We start from the raw sequence: 25,732 nt of genomic DNA, 5'->3' as shown, positions 1-25,732 counted from the left end.
GTTCTTAGCTCCTGGAGTCTTATGATCAGATCTGAGGGGGTTTTATGTTAATATCTGTCCTCCTTGATGTGTAAAACTGGAAAAAACCCATAATTAGCATAACCTAGTCTGAGTCTGCAGGCAGGTTGAAACAATTATAGGTGTCTTGTACTCCTCCATTAATTTTTAATTTTGTGGCTCAGTCTGTGTTGCTGTATATAGTTATTATGTGGGTTGCTAGGTTTTTGGTTTGCCTTAATTCAGCCAAAGCAATAATGCACTTTTTAATAGAGTAGGTGAGGAGGAAAGAAGAAAAGCTGAATCTGGCAGCAGTAAGATTGTATAGATGCTTTACAAGTTGTATGCCTGCTAGAAATGTATTTAGTTATATAGATTCTAATATACTGCTGTGCTTCTTAAGGAAGACAGTGCCATAGTTGTCATTCATGTGCTGTAGGTAAAGGTATTATTTGAAGGGGGGGATAAAGGAACACAGCATGGGGATAACCAGAAAAGAAAGAAGGGTAGAGGAAGAGAAGTGCATGTATGAGAAGAAAGAGCAGAAGGGGGAACTAAGTTCAGTTACTTGGAACACGAATGAAACAATTGGGATTCAGGTTCAGTGTTTTGTCAGATTTGAGGAAACATTGAAGCTTTACATTTGAAGCCAGGTTCTCTATCCCACATGAGACTTGCATTTCAAAACTACAGAAAAAGTCAAATAAAGTGCAGATATATGAATGAATGACTCTACACTGGGAAGAGAGGATGTTTTTCCTTAATTCTGGGATTTCTTACTAAACTCATGATGAAATACTAACATTGCATTGACTGTGATTCAGTTTAGAATCACATAAATCCATATCTCTCTTTAATCATTAGAATGAAGTTCAAAAGAAGTGGCGCTGTTTATTTTAATGGACATTTGAGAATAATTTACAAAAAGCAAAGACATAACGTTTCATAAGGTCATAGCCTTTAGAGTTCAGGAAACTGTTTTTATGAAGATTATGGACTTTTTCAAGAAATTGCAATTAATTGTTTCATTTGCTGCCACTAAAATAAACTATTAATACCAGCGGAACCAGAGAGGCGTCAAGGAGAGTATCATGGCTAAGGATGGGTGGCATGTCGCTGACTTGGTTAACAAGTAGTTGACAACTTTGCATACAGCAAGAGCAGATTGACTTATGTGCCAAATCTTTTTCTTGTCTGGTTTCTTATATGTAGTGTGCTGGGAAAACAGAGATCCTTAAGTCTGATGTTAAGCTGGCTTTTTTTTTTTTTAATGAGTGAGCTCTTGAATGCATATTCATAATAGTGAAAACTCCTCTAGCAACGCCCATGAGAAAAGGGGGAATAGTAAACAAACATCTGGCACCATAAGCTCTTGTACTCGCATTCAGTTACATTTAGTTTCACACTGATTTCTAATGTGACGGTTCAAACAGAGCAGCCTACTGATTTGGCGTTGGTACCAAAATGCCAGTTGCTTCAGCTTTCATCACACTGTTATGAGGCACTTGCCTTAAATTTCCAGCTGTTATGTTGGGAAAGCTAAGTGATGTGTCTGTCTCTGGTCTTGGTAAAGATGCTCTCTTCTCCAGGGAACTTATTGAATCAAATATATTAGAACTCTTGCAGAGAACATGTTACCACAGTTTTGTTAATGTAACTTTGCCTTCTTCTGTTACAAAGTTAAATGAAGAGATGATCAATATAAAGTGTGCAAAATCTGTTATCTTCAGGTGTTTCCAGTTTTTCTGTTGTGAATTAATTTTTCTTCAAATTTTCAGATCCCTTTAAGAATTTCTTCGTAAGTGTAAAGATTTTTATCAAAATCTGTTTAATTTTTATCTATGAAGAATGGACTGTAAAAACTGGAGCTGATTTCAGTGATTAGTGTTGGCTTATATCTTTATTGCTTACATGGTTTTGTACATTTTTCGTAGGATTATATGCAATGACGTAAATGGCATGTTTGGATAGCTTTGCACCAAATATTTTTTGGATTATCTGGATGCTCTCTTTACTAGAATAATATGGAAATTTAGTCTTTACGAGGCCTCTGCTTCTTGCTCTAGTTCTATCCCCCTTCTGTGCTCTTTTTTCCTTCATGTAATCTAAGAATAGTCTTTTCCCTTGCACCAGTTTTCATTCTCCCTGCTGTCGCCTGTTACAAATCTGGTAACTTCAAGATTCATTCAGTGCTCTGTTATGTCAGATCTTAAAAATATGATGATCAGAGTGCCATCCTTCTCAGTTTCTCTCTTCTGTAGTCCTTTTCCCTGTATTGGATTCTAGCTTAAAAAAAACCCAAACAAACCAAACCAAAACCTAGGACTTCTTAATTAATATTGTCTCACAGGGTTTTCTTTATAAAATGGAAATATATCCCCTTCCCCAAACTACTTAACATTGAAGAATAACATTTCCCACAGCCCTCCTCCCCCAGATTTTGGCAGTGAATCACTCCTGATGATTCAGCGTCGTGGTCCTTTACCTCCTGAGATGAACTCTTGCAACATGCACATGCTGCCTTGAATATCTTGGTGGTAGTATAGCATATAATTATATCCTTCTGAGAGGAAAGAAGCATCCAGGAATATCTTCACTGAATCCCAATAATAAGTTTATTTTATATACTTATTCAAAAAGCTCACACCATAAGCCTGAAAATGTTTAAGATTAGAAAAAGTTTAGAAATAATTGATATATGTTTATCCATCAAAATCTCCAGTACTTTATTTTTTACCTGAGTTAGTTTTAAAAAATAGTTTCAAGGTGGTTGTAGTAGGAGGAGGGGAAAAAACAAATATAAATGAAGCATAACAGAAGCAGACAAGTCACAGGGAGACAGAAACTTTAAGAGCAATGAACCACTTAATAAATCTAAACAAAACAGGAATACAAGTCACAATGACTATTTCATATGTCAAAAAAGCAAAGAACAGCTTTTTGCAGATACAGTCTTGCAAGACTGGAGCCCAAAAGACTTGGGCTTGAGGGAAGAGAGGACGAAGACTCTTTGAATCGGACCATTTCACTATCACTTAGTCACAGAGAGATGGATGGCATTGCAAATGCAAGACTCTCAATTGGGTCGAGTAGCGTGGAGGAGTAGGATTATAGGTTTATTGTTCAGAAGAAAACCTCCGAAAAAGTTTAAGTGAATTAGTCATAGAACTTTTTTCCCCTGTTTGAATAGTCCCTTCCCTGTTGTTTTTTCTTTATACGTGGCTAAAATGTCTCAATCTGGGGCTGCTGTGAATGGCAGCACCACAGTTTGGTCTGCAGTGTGGTGAAGAAGTGAAGTGTACATGACCAGCAAAAGTTAGTTCTCTGGATGGTATAGTAAAATATTGTTTTACACTGTAAACACTTACTCAGTCCTGTTGAAGGGTCGAAGGGGCAATTTATATGTGCGTTTAGTTTTCCCCAAGCATAAAGCTTTACTCAGAAAACAGGCCAGCTCTGCGCCCCCCAATCTTAAATACTGACATTTTTATACAGTTTAAGAAAATGAGTAATACTTTGATGTAGTACCAAATCATTTATTTACCCAAGGTTTATGTTAAGCTAAATTTGGGTAGGAATTGAAGACAACTTAGAACAGTACAAAACCAGGTTTTATTATCATATTTAATTAAGTAAAATTACCTTTCAAGGGATGAAATAGTAGCAAAAAAAGTAAATTTACAAAACATGTTTTGTTTGAAGAATATGTTAAATTAAGGAAACACTCTTTTGTATCTGTCCTGTACTAAAATATTTTTAACATCAGTGTGCTTTATTTAGCAGTTCTAAAAATGTTAAGGAATAGTAGTGGTCTATATTAGCGAGTCTCTAAATTTTGTGTAACATTACTGAATTGGTTTGGATTCCAAAGGAAGAAATTGCTTGTTTTATTATTTATAGTCTTTAGTTTCTAATAGAACTTTGTTCTATCTTAGGCACAATATAGATGCCGCTTCAGAAATTCGTCGTTAGCAGTTTCACTTTTATTTTTCAGAAAACTTGCACATACCAGTTAAGTCAACCATGCTGTCTTTTCATGTTCGTGAACTGAAACAGAGGTCCTGTTGCAGCTGTTTATGCAAAAAACACACCTCTTCAGAGATCATTTAAATTTAGTTATGATTTTGTTATCCTTCTAGATTACCGTGCCCAGTAAGCAATTGCCTTTCATGTACTTTATCCCTGTTATGACACCTGGACCTGTTGTCATTGTATCATCTCTTTAATGCCATGACAGGCTGTAGACAAGACCTACGAGCCAATATCCTGTATTTCATGTTACACCAGTGTCTAGGGAATCCCAGTGGCAGCTACACATAAACCAGCACAGTTCTTTTCTTCTCGTTTTATGGCAGCCATCAGAATCATAACTGGGTAGTCTATAGTTGTAAGTTCTTTTTTAAGCTATTACCAATTTGTATTTGCATGTTATTTGAGAGTACCCACACATAGCTAGTTGGATAATGTTTTTCTTCTGGTAGCATCTGCAGAGGTAGTGCCTGAATCCCTGATTACCTTTGCATCTGTCCCACTCAATAGGAGGGGTAGAGTACACCCTTTCTGTTCATTCTTCTTAGCTGCTTGGCTGGGCCAGACCTTTTTTACATTGTTCCTTGTTAAAATATGATATGAGTCTTGCATGTTTGTCTAGATTCTTTTCTTAGGTCTTCCTATCTTAATTTTACAATACATTGGTTGGGTGTTCAGTACAGGACTCACCACTTCATTTTTCTGAACCTTCTTTAGAGGGCAGTCGTGATATTTCAGGAGGTGTAACTTTTTCTCTTTTCCCCCTGTATCAGTCACCTCTGGTAAGCAACTTTTGCTGATACAGAGGTCTCCCCTGTATTTGTTCTAGAATTTTAGATCCTTCTCCTCCACCCATCTCATCTTGAAGAAATGATACCCAAAAGAAAGTGGTTGTGGATCCCAGTTTTTGTTAAAGGAAAGTTCAGCTGGAACTGGTAAGACCAAATACAAATCCAAGCACCTGTATCTTCCTGAGATTTCTATTCAGGGCTTGACTTCTGAGTAACCTGGATAGCTGGACCAAAGGTGTAACAAAAGCACGTTAAGGGTTCTGCAGAAACTTTGTTATTGCTTCGTTTCTTTCATCAGCATCTTAGAAACTCTGGTTTCTAGCTATGATGGCCAACTTGCTCAAGTTGTTCCTCCTGTACTTTAACTCTAGCAGACCACTTCACCATCTCAAGTACATCTGACCATCCAGTGCTATGGTGTTGTAGCACTTGGTATTGAATTGGAGACTCTGTTCCTTACTGAAGAGGCAGGGTTTGTATCGAAGGAAAGCGCTGCATTGGTGCCAGTTGAACCCATTGCACGTCAAACTCAGGCTTGCAGTAGGGTTATATTTGTTTTAGCAGTTGATGAAAAGACTAAATAGAACACTGCAATCTCGTGAAGTTTCATAATACCTGGGAACAGGTGTTTAGGCATTTTCATGTATTTTTAAAGAAAAATCCTCAAAAATTAAGAAACAGCAAATATTTTTTCCCAGGATAACCATTTTTCTTCATTGAGATCTGGTAAGTGAGAAAGTGATATTAAATGCTGTTTACAGACTGCACTGTACTGAAAATCCACAAAGAGAAAGGATTTAAGGGCATGTCTGTGACCTTTATAGGTGACCCGTGCTCCGTGTCCATCTTCTCCATGTTGGTGTTCCAGGAGATGTAATGACTCGCAGAATTCGAAGTTCAGGCAGTCCCCTTCTTCCTACCTTACTACAGCTGCCCCAGCCATTCCTAGATGTTCTCAGTGTGATGATAATTATTGGACGCCTTGCTGGTGTCCAACCTCACAATGTGGGTTGTTTTGGCAAGAAACCATTTTTTCCTGCAGACAGCATCCTTTTTTTATGTATGAGTTTTTATGGAAAATTATACGTAGTACTTGTATCTGCCCATGTTCTGTGTTAATGGTATATGTACTCCTTCACTGTTAAGAAGACACTTTAACCTGGATAAATTAAAGTAACTCTTAATGGTGTCTACTGTTAGAGAGCATTTTATGCTTGGAAGTAGAATGAGACTGTAGTGTCTAGAATTTGGATTTGTTTGCATACTTAACAAGCAAGCTGGTGTTTGAACTCTTTCATATAATAAGCTTGTAGACATGTCTTTCTGTTACAAGTTTTTGTTTTCACTTGTCAGCCTAAGAATTAGTGTATATCTTGATCACACTGCATATTGCTCTCCTTCCTCCCTCCAAGACTTCCCACACTATGTTGTTCCATTTCTTCTACTTAATCAGCTATTAACTTGTTTGGAAATTGAACAGGTGATTTAGTTTGGAATAATTTGTGACTTGAACAGGCAAACTTCTGTTTGTATCACAGAGATCAATAATGTCTCTTAACAGTTGTCTTCAAACTCACAACGGTACAGACCCATATACATAATAAAGCAGTAGAATTATAATTTGGATGTTTGCATTTTAGAAGGGAAGCAGACATAAGAACTTCCCAGCAGTTTCCAACAGTACTTGGAGCAGATGATAGTATCATTATTAAGGTTATATCAAAAGAGTTTGAAGTTGTTTCCTCTAGAAAATAGCAGGAAACATTGTGTCAGCCTTCAGTAGCCACAAATCGCTGCTTCCTTTTTTCCTTCTTAAATTTTTTAATATTTAAAAAGTGGAACTGAAGGTTATGATAGTTTTAAAATAATAAGTAGTTTCTTACTACTCTTCTTTGGAATATCATTGTTGGAATTTCAGGAATCTTGTTTCTAGAAAAGTATTACATTTCTTGCATACATGGTTCCCATTACATGGAAAAGGTCTCATTAATTGAATGGAGTTGTTTGGCTTCAGAACACTGGGATTTTGGAGCAATCTTGTGGCCTTATTTTTACGTTTAGTCCATAATGGAATAAATTCAGAATCTAAATGGTCATCTAGTGGTTTGCCACATTTTTAGGAAGGTCATATTTGCACCTTCTGTACATTTTGTTTTCTGACCTCTCTTATATGCATGGAACAGTTCTCAGACAGAGTTTTAGTCAATTTATCCTTTCTGAATTTGCACAGAATTGCCTTCAGGAATATGAGAAAGGTGTTTAAATATCATGAATGGCATGGAGAAGCTAAGCATGGAATAATTATTGGGGTTTTTTTCTGACAAAGAAAGAATGGACATCAAATTAAACAATCAGATAAATTTAAATAAAATATGTTTTGGGAAGGTTGTTGGGTTTTTTGCTACTTTTGTTGTTGATTTTGGGGAGTTCTTTTGTTTGCTTATGTTGAGTCCCTGCTGGCATAGTTTGAGGGAGGTATGTTATTCAGAAGTAAGAAAGTTAGGAGGTACAGGAGTAGTGAAGTTAGTGAATTGCTTATAAAACTATTATTGGTAAGTGATTTTTGACCTGAAGTCCTTAGGAAATTGTTTTATTTGTAAGAGAATCAGGTATTTATAACTCCTCACTAAAAAGTAGTAAAGTAAGAAAAGAAATAGATTGTTATAATACCACATAACTAACGTTTGTATAATGTCTTAACTAATGTCTTATCTTTTGGTTTTGAAATGTTTGTTATATTATGAAGGGCAAGGCTGATAAACCTAAGGAAAGAGGTACAGAGGTGCATAGTGGTTGCAAACGAAGAGATTTTCAACAGAGAAAAACATAAGCTGGTGCAGGAAAATATGCAGGAAAAATGCAGGGTTGGGCTGGTTTATGTTGTGCTTTATTTCATGTACTGATTGATTCAAAGGGTCTGTACATTTATCAGTGTACTTGAAAAAATCAGTGCACTTGGCCAGTGATTGGGTGCCTACTGGTTCCATGGCATGACTCTTTTGTGACAGTCCTCTTTTCCCGTCTCATCCCTCTGGGAAACAGATCAGTTGATTTAACATTAGTCAAAGGCTGAAATTGAGTCTTTTAGTCAAATGAACTCTTTGGATTCTAATAAGCCTTGGAAAGATGGTAATCTACTTGATGTGAATGCTGACTTTATGACTTTTTCCCTTGCTTAGCATCTGTTTGCTATTTCTTAACGCTAATAATATGCACAAGATGCACAAAAACTGTTCCCTTTCATGGTATCTTTAATTAAAAGCTAGATAGTTAGTTGCCTTTTGTAATATTTAAATGTACCCTGTGTATAAAGATTATACTGTAGTATAGTAATGGAAAAAATGCACTATTATATTTGGTATCTGTTTGTAACAGTATCCAGAAATTTAGACAGGAATTCTTACTTGGGAGCACACTAGCTTTGATTTCTCAATAAGTAAGCCTCTTGGAGAATTAGAACAGGAAGAACATCCATATGAGTCAGTTCATATACAAGTGAAACAAAACTTTTGAGCACTTGGAAATGGGCGGATAATAAGCGTTATATGCAGCTTCCACAGTTCTTCTGACATCTCTCTCTACAGGTTTATTATTGATGTCCAAAATAAAATACTAAAAGCTTTCCAGGAAAAAGGAATATTTTTCGTTACTGACTTAATAAAATCTTTAAAACTGGAAGTGCAAAATGTATAAAACAGTGGCCTTGAACTTGTGGGCAAAAACTCTTCAGGCTGTATGTGTGAAGAAATTCTAGCTGTACTTCTTGGATGGAGGCATCCCAATGGCCTTGCCTTTGCCTGCAGCGTCACTTTCCGTGTAGGACTGGAGTTTATCTTTTTAAGAGTAGCGTTTGGTTGATTCCTGAAGCTGTAGCTTGACCAGTTTAAAACTCATCATCTTGCCTACTTAACTCACATCGTGGCTTCAAGTGTAAGTAATGTTAATATTTCATTTTGCTGTATCTTCATCTCTTATACTCTATGCTTGATGATAGGGAGGGTGTTCATTTAGTCTCTTTTCCTTGCCACTAGTTCATCAAGCTTTGATAATGCTGGGAGTTCTCTTCTGAAAATTCCTTATTTTACAGTATCCTTAAGTGTTTATATTTTTAACAGATTTGTGGGAGTTTTCTCTACTACATTTAGGTAATATAAGTGCTAATAATGTTAATGCAAATTGTATTAGATTCCTGCAATGAAAAAAAGAAGGGCCATGATAAAATCTCCCCAGGAATGTGATGTATGTTTCAGGAATGCTTTTCTCTAGTCTCAGCGCTTCAGACTTAATTTTGTTTTGATCCTCAAAATAAATATCCCTATCCCCAACACACCCCTGCCCCAGCCTTCCCATTCACTGGTACTAAATCTGTTTTCCAGGGTGCCTGTTCTTATTTTCATAGCCGTTATGCCTTATGCCTGGAGAACTCTTTTGATCCTACCATCAAAACAGCTTTTCTGAGGCTAACCAAGCCCTTCTCTCTTTTCATCTGTTTAATAACAGAAGTAAATGACCCAAGATAATCAGATTTTAAATGAAAAATGTCATTTACAAGTATTCTGTTCGATTTATTTTTCTTCTTTTTTCCTTTTCACGCTTCTGGTGACATAAAGGAAAAAGGAAAATGATGATATAAAAGCAAAAAAAAAAAATCAAACAAAACCCTCCCAAAAAAAAACCATAAAAGAAACAAGTGGTGAAACTATTTCTGTTTTGAAGAGCTTAAACTGAAATTAAAAATCAGGCCTTTTATATTACTGAAGCAGTTGTCTTCCTCAGCCTGTAAAGCATTGCTTAATGAACATAGTCTTGGTTTTGGTTCTTTATATACTGAAGTTTCCCTTGCTCAGTTGTTGAAATTTCTAGGAATTATTACTCCTTTTCTTTTTTAACCTGAAGAACCGGAGACAGTTCCTTTTACCAGTCAGGTTGATTCTGTGTTTTTCAAAATTGCAGTACAGCTGACTTCTTACTTGGGATTCTTCGTTCCCTCAGCCATTCCCCCACCTTTTCAGGCTGCTCTCTGTGAAGTCTCTTGCATGACTCTGGCATGACGTGTTTGATTCTGCTGGTTTGTTTTCTTTCTGGGCCATCTTGTTAGGGGACATTGTACTCTCACAGAGCTGTTCTTCCTTGTTAAAAGTACATGTTCTTCTTGACTTGACTTGAGTGCTGTGATTCAACCACTTCCCTAGGCAGCCTGTTCCAGTGCTTAATGACCCTCTCAGTGTAAAAATTTTTCCTAATATCCAGTCAAAACCTCCCCTGGCACAACTTGAGGGCGTTTCCTCTTGTCCTGTCACCTGTTACTTGGGAGAAGAGACCGACCCCCACCTCGCTACAACCTCCTTTCAAGTAGTTGTAGAGAGCAATAAGGTCTCCCCTCAGCCAGGAGGATTTCTCCAGACTATCAACAGGTTTATCAAAATCTGGCCTGCTAAACTTCTTCAAACCTAGTGCTCAATCCCAAAGCTAAGATATACACACCCTGCAGGTGGGTAGCTGCCTGTGCGAGAGCACAGAGCTGGACTACAACTTCTCTTCTGTCCATCCCTCCGCTCCAAAAGGCACTTCAGAAAATTCTAGTACTATAAAGCTCATTTTGCTCCCTTACTGAGAACGGGATCACTTATTCTGAATTTCCAGATGTTGTTGTTTTGGCAGTGTGACAGCCGTGCTCAGCTACCAGAATTCCTTGGGTTTCTTCCTAAAAGACTTCTGTCTCCAAAACAATGTTTTCCATGCTAATAGCCTGGATGGTGGTCAAAGGTTTTCCTAGCAGAGCTGGCTGAAAAGAATGCAGACTGTTTAAAAGTCCATCTGAGACCATTTCCTACTTTGACGTTCTCCTATACATGGATTATTTTTTAACCAAATGGGAAGTTAATTTATAAAATTTCGGAGGGTGGGGTTTTGTTTGCTTGCACTGTGAATGAGTATGTGAAGCCTTGATTACTCTGAATGGGAGGGAGTGTCTTCTGCAGAAAGGAACATTGGCTCCCACCAGTCTTTTAAACATCTTTTTCAGCCCTTTTTCTGGAAGATTGTTTTATCTTAGATTATTTAATCTGGTGATTCATCATATTTTTTTGTTGCTTGGTTTTGTGGTTTGTTTGGTGGGGTTTTTCTTGTATTTTTTATTTAAAACAGTTAACTGGGAAGAAAATGAGAGGGGAAAATTACAAGTTATTAATCTAATCATTTAATATTCTCCTGCAACTTAAATCATCAGTGATAATGAATGTGAGGCAAAGAATAGAGAAGATCCAGGCATGTCTGCAAAGCTGAGTGGTAACTTCAGCTTGGAAGTTGAGAGTTGTAGACTTGGAAGATCAGAGGATGAGACTTGGAAAATCAAGGTCCACAACTGTATTTCCATCACGTGTGCCATTCTCCATGAAAAAAGTGAATTTTCAGGAAGTTTGATCTACCTATTTTCTGAGAGGTTATCTGGATGTTGAATATAGGGTGGATGAGGTGAAACCCAGTATTTTTATGTAGGCTTTTAATACTACTTTCAGATTATGTCTCTGCTTTTTTTTTTTGTTATGTATTTTTTTAAATACTTTTTTTCTTCCTTCTTTAGTAAATGTAGGCACTTATTTCTGTGTTTCATTCTTCTCACAAGAGAAAAGCAACTTCTAAAGCAATGTTTGCTAGACGGGTTAAGATACAGATTCCTTGAACCTGACAATTGTCCTGTCTGTGCTGTGCCTGTCCATCCCCCATCCCCAGCCCCTCAAATCCACCCCAAATAAGTATCTTTCTTTTACTGGGGAAGGAAAAAGTAAGATATTAGTACAGAATTCTGTAAGATTACTTACAGAGTCATCTTAAAAGGAAGCTGCCGTGCCAAATCCTGAGTTTTTTGATCCCGTCTAGTAGAAGCCATAGTGCTTTCATTCCTTCTACATCTCTGAAGGCAAGGGGCATACAGTAAAGAAAATAATTATATTCCCTCTTTTTTTTTTTTTGTATTTACAAATAAGTTGAGAAGAAAATGTCAAAAGCAAAGGTATGCTAAATAAAACGTTGGTTTCTGTTCTCTAACTTTTTTCTTGGTTTAGTTCATTATCCTTTACTGTTATGGTAAGCATAATAATATTATAACAAAATTCCTTGAAATGCCTGTTTTAAAACTGTCACTATACTGTAGTATGTATGTGCACATAGAGTTAAATTGCCTCATTTTATCTTGACATATTTAACATTATTTATGAAACGTGATATAATTAATACTGATTTTTCAAGTACTTACTTATCCCTTTATAGTAATACACTGCTAATATTTTAAGAATCCCTTTCAGATAGCACAATAAAAAGTTCTGTGAGATTCTGTGGCTTTACTTGCATTCCTTCTTGCAAACTTACTTTGGAGTAATACCTTAGGGTGGAGGATGTAACAATGTTATTTAATACTGATGAGGTTAAAGGGAATGATGTTAAAAAGGTGTCTGAGAGGGGGCTCTTCCTCATTCGTTGAATGCTGGTCTGAGATGAAATGGCTTTGAGGCGATTAAGGAGACATGCATGGTAGATGAGAACCAAACTTCTTGCTTTTTAAGCATAAAAAAAGAACAAACAATTTCAGGTTTATAAGCTGTCTTGGTTGTTGGGTTAATAAAAGATGATTCTAAGATATGAATATGCTAACACTGGATCTTGTGCACTAGCTTTCCGTTTTCCTCTTGCTTATTCTTTACATTATACATGGCTTCATTTATTTATGGGGTTTTCCTTACTGTTCTTTGGTTTCAGATGCGAGTGTCTCTCTGGTTTATGTGGTTTCCCCATGTGCGAGGCAGGCTCCGTTCCCCAGATAGTCTCGCGTGGAGATGGAACACCTGGCAAGTGCTGTGATGTCTTTGAATGTGTCAATGGTACGTGATGATTTCTCTTGCACCCAGAGAGGAGGATTTTTATCTGTCTGTGGGAGATGCAGGGCATCTGGTTGTTTTTACCATGTTGTGAAGATCTAAGAGAAATAATTTTCTTGAGGTTCTTTCAGTAAGAGGGACCTGGAAGTTCTACTGAAGATACTTAAGTGGGAAACTGTGTCATTTGTAAGCTGTCACGTTTCTTTAATTCCTAAAGCACTTTTCCCGTGACCCATGGAATTATAGTTTTAGCAAGACTCCCTCACTGTGTTTCAGGTACTCCTTTGCCAGTAGCAAACACTAGAGTCCTTTTAGAAGTGATGTTTTTGCTTAGCGCTGCAACTGCTTCTTGCAGTACTGTAAACACAAGCACGCTGTTTAGACTATGGAGTTTGCTTTAAGAAACACTTGTAAAGTAATTTTTAACAGGAATGTACAACCTTTGGAAATTTTAAGTCAGTGTAAGAAGAGACTGATTCGCATTCTTTTTTTTCCTGATGTAAATGTTTAGAAAATGTTTAAAAGCCTTCAATGTGTTCTGCAAGTGACTCTATCTCAAGATTGCTCTATGCTATATATATAGAATAGCACGTATGCTATGTATGGTGAGTTGGGAAGAGAGATATTTGACTATTGGTAGATAAAAAGGGTAAAATACTCTTGAAGGTTTGCACGCTTAGATAATTTCTGAGCATAAAAAGTTATATGTTGGTGCAGTATTTACTAATTAATATTTATTCAGCAATACTTGATCTTGTTTAGTGGTGCATGCATCGTATGTTTGAAACAGCTTTTATTTTACATTCTTTACATAAATATACACAGAGAGACAGGTGTGCCCCCAGGAGAATGTTTGTGATATTTACATGTGGTAGCATTTAAAATACTCAAAAATAATACTTAGTGCATATAATGGGACATTATATATAAAAATGAATAAAAGAATTTGTATCAAGAAGAATCACAGATCCTTTATATTTTCGATTAATTCTTTCACTATGGAAAGATTGAAGAGATTTCAAGATTGAAAATGCTGTAGAATTAAATGCAAATTACTTAACTTTTCTTTATATACTACCTGTTATACTAAAGTGATATTCATCTTCCTTTGTTTCATATTCACGTCATTCTGTTAAAGTATCATTTCTGAATTTGATTTAACTATGTGGCACACCTCAATGCAGTGTTTGATTCAGTATTTATTTTAGTACTTTGAGCAAGAAATACAAAGGCAATTTGTGATACAGTGTCTTTGCTCATGTGGAACGGTCTCAAAGGTACAAACCACCTTGCTGACATTCCTGTTTCTCTTCAGTCCGCAAGTTATTTCTGTGTACCGCTATCAAAATCGTTGGAGTACAATCGTTGGAGCTGTTTAAATTGCTCACTTGTCATTAAATTGTCCTTAATCATTTTCACACTCTTCCTATTTCCAAGGAGGAGTTATATTCATTTTTCATACTTAACAGTGAATTTGGGCTGTCCTAGCACTGTTGGCCTGTGCATCATTGCCTTATTGCTGACTGTAACTCGCTCCAAAGGTTCAACCTGCCTTTGGGTCAGGATTTTTTTTTTTTTTTTCCTGTCAGGCTTTCCCGTTACTAATCTGCACCTTAGTAGCCTATGAAGGCAGAGTAAATTGGAAGAAAAACAGGAGTTTTTGAAGGGAAACTGACAGAGAGGGAAGCAGAAAGGCCAGGTTGGAGGGAAATCAAGGTTTGTAGGGTGAGATAACCTTTTTCCTTGTTTACGTCCATAAAACATCAGTATTAAAATACTACAGGTAAGTCTGAAAACTATTTTTTTGAGTTCTTCTTTGGGAAAAAAAAAACACCTGAGAAAACGGTCAGAAAAGTTAAATAGTTGTATGTTGGTTTTTTTAACAAGGACATTTGTCTTTATGCTACTTAATACTACAACCAGATTTTAAAAAATAATGCTGTATGATGGGGAGGAACAACCCCATGCACCAGTACAGGTTGGGGGCTGACCTGCTGGAGAGCAGCTCAGCTGAAAGAGACCTGGGAGTCCTGGTGGACAACAGGATGCCCATGAGCCAGCAATGTGCCCTTGGGGCCAAGGCGGGCAATGGCATCCTGGGGTGCACCAAGAAGAGTGTGACCAGCAGGTCGAGGGAGGTCATCCTCCCCCTCTACTCTGCTTTTGTGAGGCCAGTTCTGGGCTCCCCAGTTCAAGAAGGACAGGGAACTGCTGGAGAGGGTGCAGCAGAGAGCTACTAAGATGATTAGGGGACTGGAACACCTCTCTTATGAAAAAATGCTGAAGGATTTGGGTCTCTTCAGTTTGGAAAAAAGAAGGCTGAGGGGGGATCTTATCAACACTTATAAATACTTAAAGGGTGGGTGTCAGGAGGATGGGGCCAGGCTCTTTTCAGTGGTGCCCCGGGACAGGACAAGAGGTAAAGGGCACAAACTTGAGCATAGGAAGTTCCACCTAAAAATGAGGAGGAACTTCTTTCCTTTGAGGGTGGCAGAGCCCTGGAACAGGCTGCCCAGAGAGGTGGTGGAGTCTCCAACTCTGGAGACATTCAAAACCCGCCTGGACGCGTTCCTGTGCAGCCTGCTCTAGGTGACCCTGCTCTGGCAGGGGGGTTGGACTAGATGATCTCCAGAGGTCCCTTCCAACCCTATGATTCTATGATGTGACTTGAAAAGTGCTTTATGTATATTTAGAAGTGAGAAACTTCCAGGTGCAATTATTAATGATGTTTCGCTTTGGAAAGAGGAAGAAGTTATAAGTCTGAAGATTGTGAAAAATTTCATCAAGAAGCTGGGAGCTTTGCAAAGAGAACAGAATAGTCATGGATCTTAGTCTGCATTGCTTTACATTTTGGATTCGCATTTTAGGATGGTTATGGGGCTCTTATATTATGGAAAAATTTTGCAAGCCACCCCTCTAAATTCCTAGAAAACTAATTCTGCCAAGAACTTGCTAGATAAATGTCTAGCGCAATGACAAACTGGTAAAAAAGAATGTATGTTTATTTTTTATATATATATATATATATATATATATAAAATCCCTACCATTATTTCTGTCAGTTTAAAATGAAGAGGAAGAGGGCATGTTGTTCATGAGACTGATAGTTGAATAAAATATCCAGGTCTGGTTTTTGGAAGGGTCTTGAAATACTGACAAGTGCAGAAAAGATATAGTAGATATCAGTGACAGATGGAGGAAATATCTTACAGTGATAGGCTTCGATCAATTTCTTTGCTTCATTAAAAAAAATTGCCATTAGAATAACAAGAGCCAAATCTGTAAGATCTAGGACATGCTGTTCTCAGCAGTGAGGGTGGTTAGCTGTTGGCACAAACTGCCAGGAAGATGCTGAATTTCTTATCTTTATCCTTTCCAATTAGGATTAGATGCCTTTTTAAAGAGTGTGTGTTAATCAAATGCAAGTTAATGGCTTTATAGATGGTAAGTGGGGAAGTTGTGTAATCAGTGTTACCAGTGAGTTCCATTAGTTGCTTCTGTGTTTGAAGATCTCTGAGAACAGGCAAGAGGACGGGATGAAAAGGACATGGGCACAGTCACATCAGTGTAGTTTTCCTGCTGTTACAACATCTATTTAATATTAAAATTAAATAATTCAGGGTGGTGGGTTGTGGGGAAAAAAAAAGCAGTCAGGAATAACACTAGTACTCTGAGTTACCCAAAAATAAAGGCATCCATTATAAGTAAATGTATGTAGACTGCAAAAAGTCAGGTGTGTGTATTGTGGGGTAACTAAATTCTCTATTTAGGTGACACTAATGATGTGCAGAGTGTTAAAGCAGGCCAGCCTTCTGCAGTGTTTATTGCAGGTGTGTGCTAATGTGATAGATGCAGAGTTGCGTGTTCAGAGGGAGTATGGGGCGGCTGCCTTTGCTGTGTAGGAGGGAGATCTGCCCTGGTTGCACAACAGCATTGGCCAATGTTGAGGCGGTAGTTAGTGAATAAGGGCAGCAAACGTGTCATGTAGAGACTTTGCAGTGTGTTCTCTTTACAGTTTGTCAGCATTTTGGGGACAGATAGTCATTTTTTCACACACGTTTTTCCTAGATTTAATGTAAAACTGGTTTAGAAGCTCTATGATATATCTGTAGATTTTGTGTGGTTATCTTTGTTACCAGCACACACAGTCTCAAACTAGCTTTTGGTTAATCTATTTTAGAAAAGTGTATTAATCTGTGGTGAGAGAAATTTCTGCAGTAGTTACTCTTTGGAGACAGTGGAGTTGTTGTTCCTGTTTGATTATAAATACAGCAGTAAGTCAAAACACTAATTGTTCTTTTCATGCTTCAGATTTGTATTCCGTGCATCCTTAAGGTTTCCATCGTGTCTAATCTGCTTCTCGTAGTTTGTTATATAATTATATAAACATTATTTATGACTAAAATAACATTTACATCCTGACACTTCAGTTTAATTGGAGTTTGTTGTTATGTACCTGCTGTCTGTGGCTGTTCACTCATTGTGTAGGTTAAGCTTCTTTTTGAATATTTTATTTTTTACAGGAAATGATTTAGAAAGTGCTGAGGACAACTTTCTCATTAGTGACAAAGAAAAAAAAATTATTACAGAGAGCTGATGCTTCTAATAGTTCTGTGTGACTTTTTAATCACCATGAATCTATGCAGAGATCAGAGTATTTTGCATAAAACTGTTATACTAACTGGAGACATAAAATTGTGCTTTTTAAAACACTGCTGTGGTTAAAGGAATTCATCAATACAATTAATGCACAAGTATTACTGTTGTCAGATTGTGGTTCTTGTCCCAAAGGTCAGTCAATTCAAAATGTCAATTTTAAGGCACATATTGATTCCTTCATTTAGAAGGAAAGCATCTTTGTAAATAAAATCATTCCGTAACGCTGCTTGTTGCATATGGGAATTCAGAGATTAGTATAGTGGTGTTCAGTAGTGAAGTTTTCAGGTACGAGCTACATCCATAGTTAAATGTGCTTGTTCCTGAAATGTGGGAGGTAGATACAGAGAAAATAAGGTAACAAGGGAAATCTATAGCAAATCATTTAATCTTAATATATGAAAACAGGTTTTGCCTATTGTGTGGTTCCAGTGCATTGTAACAGAGTGCACCTCTCAGTGAGAGCGTGTGTTGCTTTGTTTAAAGGTACATTATTCCAATTGCCGTGAACTTTCCCTACTTGAATTTATCTGAAATCTGATTTCCATCTAGAGAATACTAGATAGTATATGATACAAATTTGGGGAAAATTGAGCAAGACATTCCCAAAATCCTGCACTTCTCAGAAGTTAATTCAAGGCTGCTTCTGATCCACCCAACATGTATTACTCACCAGGATTTTTGTCTGCTAATCCTGGTGTGCTGCCTTTTCTCATGGGAGAGCTTGTAAGGGGAAAAAAAAATGATTCAGCATGAAATTGCAAGCATCAACAAGTGAATCTAAAGAGACTGAAAGCTGCACGTGCAGCAAGAATGGAAGTGTTTGGAAACAGGAGGGTATCCAAACTTGCCTGTTTTCTAATGAGGTATTGATGCATGGGTCTCTTGAATGTGAGTTGTGCTAAAGCACATACAGGCTGTGAGCTGGGCCTTAGAAATTTGAGAGAGCAATTACCAGGCATCCTGCAGCTGCTTCCTTCTGTCAGACAGAGCTTCCACTTCTCAGTAAGCTTACTTGAATACAATTGCTACTTCAAAAGGGTTTCTGATTGCTTTATGAAAAATGGTACATGGCATGTGTGAGGGTGGTCCTAGTAAGCGTGTCCATGTGGTCCAGGATCGAGGGGACCAGGCTGCTTGCTGCCACAGTCACATATGAGCTGTGATTTGAGCCTCCAGCCTTGCCAGGAGCGGCTCTGGAGCCCCACTTCGCATCCCTTTCCCCCAGAGGTGAGGTGTGGGCTTTCATTGCCCTGTCCATTGAAAATGGGACCACCTGATGCATGCATGAAAATAACTAGCGTTGATCTGGAGAGAAAAGATGACAACTTCCCCTGGGACTTAAGGCTGTGACCCTTTCTATAGTGCTATTTCAGGCTGTACTGATGATCACATGGTGGTCTCTAAGTGATCTCCTAAAACATCAAGCTCATTCCCTTGACATGACACACAACCTGTGGTGTGTAACTGCTTCTGTATTTATTTTTTTTTTTGCCTCATTTGAGAGGATACCACTGACATAAAGGAGGAATTTCTCTTTTCTCTGTGCCTCCTGGCTTTCTTCACGCTTGCGTCTCTGTGCAGTGGTACTGCATTGTAGGAGAGATTAAAATCCCTCTTTAATCACATTTTGTGTCACCTATTGATGCACTTACTCCTCGCAGCAATTGTGGTTCCATTATTAAGCTCATGGTGTGGAAAAGGATAAAGGTGATACCAGTATTTCTGAAGCGAAAAAAAGAATCACCCGTTTCTAAAGGGAGTGTCAGTGAGTACTAAAGGGATTTGATGGGGAAAATCTTCGCTAAAGAAGGAAGAATGGAGTCCAAATGAAACACCCCACTACAGACACTGCCTAATTAGTATGGAGTTCCCATTATTTGTTGCAGTAATCCTGACAGGATTTATATTGCACTTTCAGTAAACTTATTTTCCGTATGCTTTTACGAAATAAGGATTTGCCCAAGGTAACAGAATCTGTCCCAGAGCAGAGAACTGAACATAGTCCTGATCCTAATTACACATTACTGTGTATTTCTCTCTGGGCATCCAAAACCATGGAATTTTGTGGTGGACTTTAAATAGACAGCTGCTTATAAGTAACAAGATGCAAAATGCAGCTTGCAAGCAGCAAAAGATAACAAACTGTTTGATAAGTAATAAAAGGAAGATTAATGTTAAAGGAAGGTAATCTGGTGCCAAAAAGGTAGAGAGATTTATGGTTGTGGGGTTGGGTTTTGTTTTCTGGGTGTGCTTGGTTTTACTTTCAGTCAGAATGTTTGAACAGTATTTGAAAATCATGGCTAATCACCAGCAACAGCACCGTGAGAATTTGGTCTGGTACAGTGAAAAAACAGGTCAGTCTGCCAAACCAAGTCAAATGGTTTAGATCCTCAAATTGGGAAATGTATCTGAAACAATACAAGTTGTTACCGGTTACATTTAAAACAGGAGGGAAAAGGAAAATGCAGAAAAGTGAAGGCCAGTCAGCCCAAAATTCCTATAAATGAAATAGAAATAAATAAAATGTAAATACATAAAAGAGGAGGGGTAGCAATTGTCAGGACCACAGATGGATGTGAAACCAAACTCAAAGCTTTTGCAGTGGCTCACTATGAGCGGGAGGGTTGATCAATGGGTAGTAGAGACTGAGTTTTTAAATAACATAAGGACGAAGTCTAGCTCACTTCTTTATTCATATCAGTTAATGAAAAGCAAGATGCTAGATAGATTCTGTGGAACTGATGGTACGTCATATATCCATATATATGGTGGTTTTAAAGACAAGATTAAGCCAGGGATGTATCAGGTAGACCTGATTCTATTGGGGGATCTTTCCCTGCTCTTTTCCATGACCCAGCCTCCACCCGATATGGTGACTTGGAAATGAGTCTTCTGCCTCTATGGGGAACACCTCACAGTCTTGTCTACTGTGTGTAAAAAATTATATGTATATCAACCTACACAAGAGCTGTCTTCTGAAGCTGCCTAACGATTACTGGAATGGGACCTGCTGCTGAGGTGGACAGAAGATGTTAGGACTGTTGTGGAAGGCAATGTGTACAGGTTGTGCCAGCTGGACATAAAACTGGTTTCTAATGTGATGATATGGACTTTCTCTGCTAGAAACCTTACTACAAAAATTTGATTGTTTCCATTTTGTTTTAAAGGTGAATTGCTGAATTTGATTTTCCTCAGCATCCTACGTATCTTTTAATGTCTTTTACAGACTACAGGTGCCACAAAGTAATGTTTCTTTCCTTTAAGCTGTGCAAATACATATAAATAACTGTATAAACACGTGCATAAATTGCATTGATTTTCAAATAATAGTTGCAAGTTTATTTTAATTCTGATTTCTCTGTTTCTGGATGACCTTTTTAGAAGACGCAGGACCAAAGGACTTTCAGAAATTTTCTGGAATTATGTTGATAGAGAATACACTGCACTAAGCAGTACAACCTGAATAAGAACGCAAATTTTATTTTTCTTCCTACCTAGCTTGTGTTTATACATTTGCAAGGAAACAAAAGCATACAGTGTGTTGTCCTTTAACATTGTTATGGGCTAATTCCAATGAAATTTATCCTTCTCTTTTCTTCAACTCCCTATCAGTGCAGCTTTTGAAAAACGGAAAGCTTTTCAGTATTTTGTTTGTACGGACTCAAGATTCAAGTTTATCAGTTTCCTTCCCTTTCATTTAATCGAAAGTTCACAGCGCTTGCTGCAGTTCCTTCCAGAGTCTGGTACAAATATTTCTGTATGCTGAAGGAACATCCAAAGTGCTGGAATCACAAACCTTTTAATCCTTTTAAACAACAGAAAATTGTTTTGAATCTTGCTTCCGCTTCAGAAGGACTGGAATTTCTGATACTACAAAAGAAATTGCCCAAACTTGCCTACAGACAGCTGATGCCTGAAGCATCTCATGCGCTCGACATAACTGTGTGCAGAATTGCTGCCTCGCAAGGGATGGAGTGCCAAACGTGCATGTTTTTCTGAGCTGTTTTGTCACTCTAATCAAAGAAAACCACAAGTATTGGGAAACTACAGAAATCTCAGTAACAGACGTTTTAATTTGGGCTAGTTCAGCCAATAGAACTGTATTTTATCAGATTTAAAACTGTAAGGTAAAATACCTTATAAGACTGATTTGGTAAAACGGATTGTGTCTGTTCTCAGTTCAGGTTGGAGATAAGGTCTTGAGAAATAATCATGGTTTGTGTCTGTGTAGCGTGAGGCTGTGTGGCTGGCTGCAATGCTGACTTTTAGGGCTCTCGCTCCCAGAACAAAAAGGCTGTGGCTGTGAGGTCTGTAGAGCTAAACTTGTACCAGAGCATTTAACTCTGTGGCAGGAACGTTAATGCCAAATCAAGTCCAGTCTCTTAGTCATGCTTTAGATTATATAGGAGCAGAGATGTGACCTGGCTTTCCACAGCTGGTATAAACTCGGTGGTGTTCTGGGTACCGTCCGCTCTGCCCTGGCTCATTTCGCAGATGGGCAGATGTATGTCTGTGCCGGGTCTGGATCAGTCTCGTATTACTGGGTTATCTGATGGCTGGCAGACACTGAATTCACGTTCCCGAATCCACGGCCTGAGTGTCTGTCTCGTGCCCACTGTTTCGTTGTGGTAGTCTACATCAGAAAAGGCATTTGGGGTTTTGGATGTGTTTGAGTGCTTTGTGCTATGAAGTTCAGTCAATTTAAATTACTTTGTCATGCAGAGAAGCTTTGGTACTTGGAGAATTGTACCTGTAGTATTCTCCTCATTGGTAGAATAATTAATTCACGATTACCGGCCTTTAGGCAAAGACGCATTTATTTAATATTAGCTTTATGTTCTTTGACTCCTTTGTGGCTGCCATAAAGTAGATCAGTAAGGCAATAAAATTAGCACTTTTCTTTAAAAAAAAAAAAAAAAAAGAGAGAGAGAGAACTGAGAGAATCTTCCAGCATATCGTGGTGGAAGAAATGCATCATTACAGTTCCATGGTGTGGTGCTCAGTCTTTCATTAGGCTTCCACTTTATGAGTGTCTAAAGCTAGAGTTCTTTGTTTAGTGCTTGTTTTGGCTTGACTGAGTCTTAAGACTGCAGTCTTACATATGGTTCTAACAAAAGTAACCCTTGTCTCATAGCTCGATGTATAGGCTTAGGTCAATAGTTTAGTATGAATGTATACACTCCCATAAATTTGGATGGTAAAAATACACGTACAGTGAAATTCTATGGTCGTTTTCAATGTAGGAATAAAACATACCACTTCCTTTCAGGATTTACAGTTACTTGCTTGGTCTTGTTTGGACATTTTGAAAATGAATGATAATTCATGGAAGATGATGTTTCTACTTCTAACTAGGCAGGAATTCAGATCTACTGTTTGAGGAGGAGAAAAAAAAAATCAGTAAAAATCTGGAAAGCTGCAATCAAAGCAGTAAAGTCAGAAGCAAATGGATTAAGGGCCTTTAGAATTGTGCTGGCATTTTTTCCTTTTTGAGAAGATTTTTAAACTAACAGCTTGAGCTACATAAACTTGAAATATTTCTCAAGTGTTTGTTTATGTGAATTGCTTTCTAATGAGGTCATAGCTGTTTTCCCGGACACAGTGGTATTTCCTCCTCTTACTCTTTTTTTTTTTTTTTTTTTAATGCTGCTTTCTACATTATGCCTTGAAGACAGAACAGGCATATAAAAATCAAACATTGCTCAGGATACTTCCAAGTTTCAGCTCTAATGCTTTACAGTCGTATTAAATGACTCAAGGCTGGATGGAGTTCAATATAAGCGTTTGGGAAAAGAAATACTAGAGTCCCTGAAATGCTCTAGATTTTTAAAGAAAACCTGTATCGTTGTCAAGAGTAACTCAGATGAAAAGTTTTTAGCCCCCAAAAGTAAGAGGATTGGGGTAGGTGTTCTGTGTGTGCCAGTTAAGCTGGTTGAATAGATTACGCTCTGCTGGCAATAGGTGGTGGAAGCAGAGGAAGGTTGCTATGTGTGGGGTAACTGCAAGGTCAAAAGCCCTAAGGACACCTTATGATGTATTCATGATGTGTGGATCTGCTTCATAATCTGGAACTAAACCTCTTTGGTATTTAAAAAAAAAAAAAAAAAATAATAATAAACAGGTGGTTAAATCTGCAAACTGTTCCATTGTTTTAATTAGCATGTTTGGGGTTTTTTTAATTTTAACAAAGTAAATAGGCAGTGCCCTTCCCAAAATACTTAAGAATTTTCAGAGACTTTTAGTTTCCCATGAAGTTTGGATTTAATTATATGTTAGGGCTGTGCTGTAGATGGAGGCATACAAGAAATAGTCTTTTTGTGTTTTTGAAACACTAAAGTGATCACAAAAATACTTATTACAATTGAGGTTATTTTCAGGGGGCAGGGGAGGAGGGATGTGTAGATGTGAGCTGACTAGTACAGCTCCAGGTTGCTTGAACTGAGAAGTATTCAATTCTGCACAGCAGATCATGCAGTCACAAAATATGTTTGTTTGGGGTTATTTTTAACATGTCGCTATGGATTGGACAGCTTTGGTGCAATTTATCCACCTGTATAGAGTCCTGCAGAAAGGAACATTACACTTAAGAGACATCAGAAACTGTCATCTTAAAATAGAAAAATCTGTTTCTTCGTTTGAAATTTCAAGTAGCTTCTGGCTCATGCAAAATGAAATATTTAACACCTATGAAGACATACAGATGCCTTTATTCTTCAGTATTTTAATTTTAAAACAGAGACTTTCAATTGTAAATAATTGTTCTGAAAGTAATTTTGAATAGCGTTTTATTTTTTCCATTGTTGAAAGACAATGAAATATACCATGTTCTAAAAAAGAAAACTGTATTCGAGTTTAAAAAATGAAAGAAAAATCAACTGTCTCTTTTATATCTGTTTTTGTCAGTAGCAACATGAGTTTAACTATTTTCCATTTATCAATAGCTATAAAATACATTATTAATTTATTTTTTTCTCCTTCTTTCAGAAGTGAAGCCAACTTGCATATTTAACAGCATGGAATATTATGATGGAGACATGTTTCGAATGGATGCTTGTCGTTTTTGTCGATGCCAAGGTGGAGTCTCCATTTGTTTCTCTGCCCAATGTGGTGAGCTACACTGTGACAGGTACTACGTGCCAGAAGGAGAGTGCTGCCCAGTGTGTGAAGGTACAGTATCTTTTTAATCCTGTTTGCTTATAAATTCCATAGCTCTTTCATTTGCCTTGTCAATGCAAGTGAGCAAACAAGTGCTTTATTTTTTTTTTTCTTCTGAAGTTTACAGATTCCTCTTTAATTCAGTTTATTTCTACATTTTTGCTCTGAGTGTGCTGTCTTGTTCTTTGCAGTGCTTCTCTGACGTTGACGCTCTGCCCTTTTCATATAGAGCTGTTTGGGTTTCCTTTGCCTTCTGCACCAGAACTTCTTAGACGTGGTCAAGTGTGCAGTACTTTTCGGGGGTCTTCTTCCCAAAGGACACAAGAAGCTGTTCCTAATTTCTGCATCAGGTCTTTAGACAGGCTTCTCCAAAGCAGCAGTGGTGGCCCTAAGACAGGTTTCCATTGCTTTGCAGCCTGCTTCTTCCAGTCTTGTTCTGTTCAGCTAGAGCAATGCGTACATCTCTTCTCTACAATTATAGCAAAGAAATGAGGCAGACTTCAGTGTTTTTCTCTTCTCTTTTGCCCTGTCGACAGCGTTCTCCTCTGCTTGTTAAGCCTGCAGCTCTCCTAAGGGTTTGTTGGTAAATTCCACACTGACCCTCTTGCTTACACTAGAAAATATTTGATGCGTCTTCTGCCAGAATACATCCAGGATTTCAGTGGAGGGTGGTGGGGCTGCTGCTCTATGCCTGGGTCTTGCCCCAGTAGGGCTCAGTTTATGGCCACAACATAGGCCATGGCCTGTGAGGCGCTCCTGGTCCCTGTATTTAACTGTGAGCTTAGGAATGACTTCTCAATAAGCTGGAAATCTCAACTCCCCTAAGAGGGGAGGAACATAATTATTACTGTCACTTTCAGACACTTCGTAGTGTACTTAGTTTCAGTATTCCTGTAGTTCCTTGCAGGAGCAAATAAGCCAAAAGATCCGCTATAGTTGTGCTTCATTCCAAACAGAGAATTATGAAAGTAAAAACCTTGTAAAAATGAGTCTAAAAGAGGCAGCTGTAAGAGTTGGACCTTCTCAATCAGCACAGGATCTAGAGAAAAATAATGTTTTGGCAGCATGTTTTGTTACAAACTATTGAAAGCTTCTTCAGAGATGTAAAAAAACAAAATCTGGATAATGAAATATCAGTGTGGGTAAGGTAGAAACTAGGAAGTAATTCTTTAAAAAGTATTTGTATTTTTATATATTTTAGTGTATCAGTTCATATCAGATAGGTTG

At 37.8% G+C, this 25,732-nt stretch overlaps 1 protein-coding gene across 1 annotated transcript in view; it reads left to right on the top strand.

The window, feature by feature from the left end:
* The window catches only part of CRIM1 (cysteine rich transmembrane BMP regulator 1), a 194,614-nt gene that overhangs the window by 101,966 nt on the left and 66,916 nt on the right, over positions 1-25,732 (top strand). Inside the window, exons 5-6 of the mRNA XM_063328850.1 lie at positions 12,573-12,694; positions 24,335-24,517. Of these exons, the coding sequence (XP_063184920.1) occupies positions 12,573-12,694; positions 24,335-24,517 (305 nt within the window). The remainder of the gene's footprint in view (positions 1-12,572; positions 12,695-24,334; positions 24,518-25,732) is intronic.

This window comes from Chroicocephalus ridibundus, chromosome 3 (genome assembly GCF_963924245.1).
Source record: "Chroicocephalus ridibundus chromosome 3, bChrRid1.1, whole genome shotgun sequence".
Classification (NCBI taxonomy): Eukaryota; Metazoa; Chordata; class Aves; order Charadriiformes; family Laridae; genus Chroicocephalus; species Chroicocephalus ridibundus.
The sequence above is the reverse complement of the archived record's forward strand: the minus strand, read 5'-3'. Positions and strand labels throughout refer to the sequence as shown.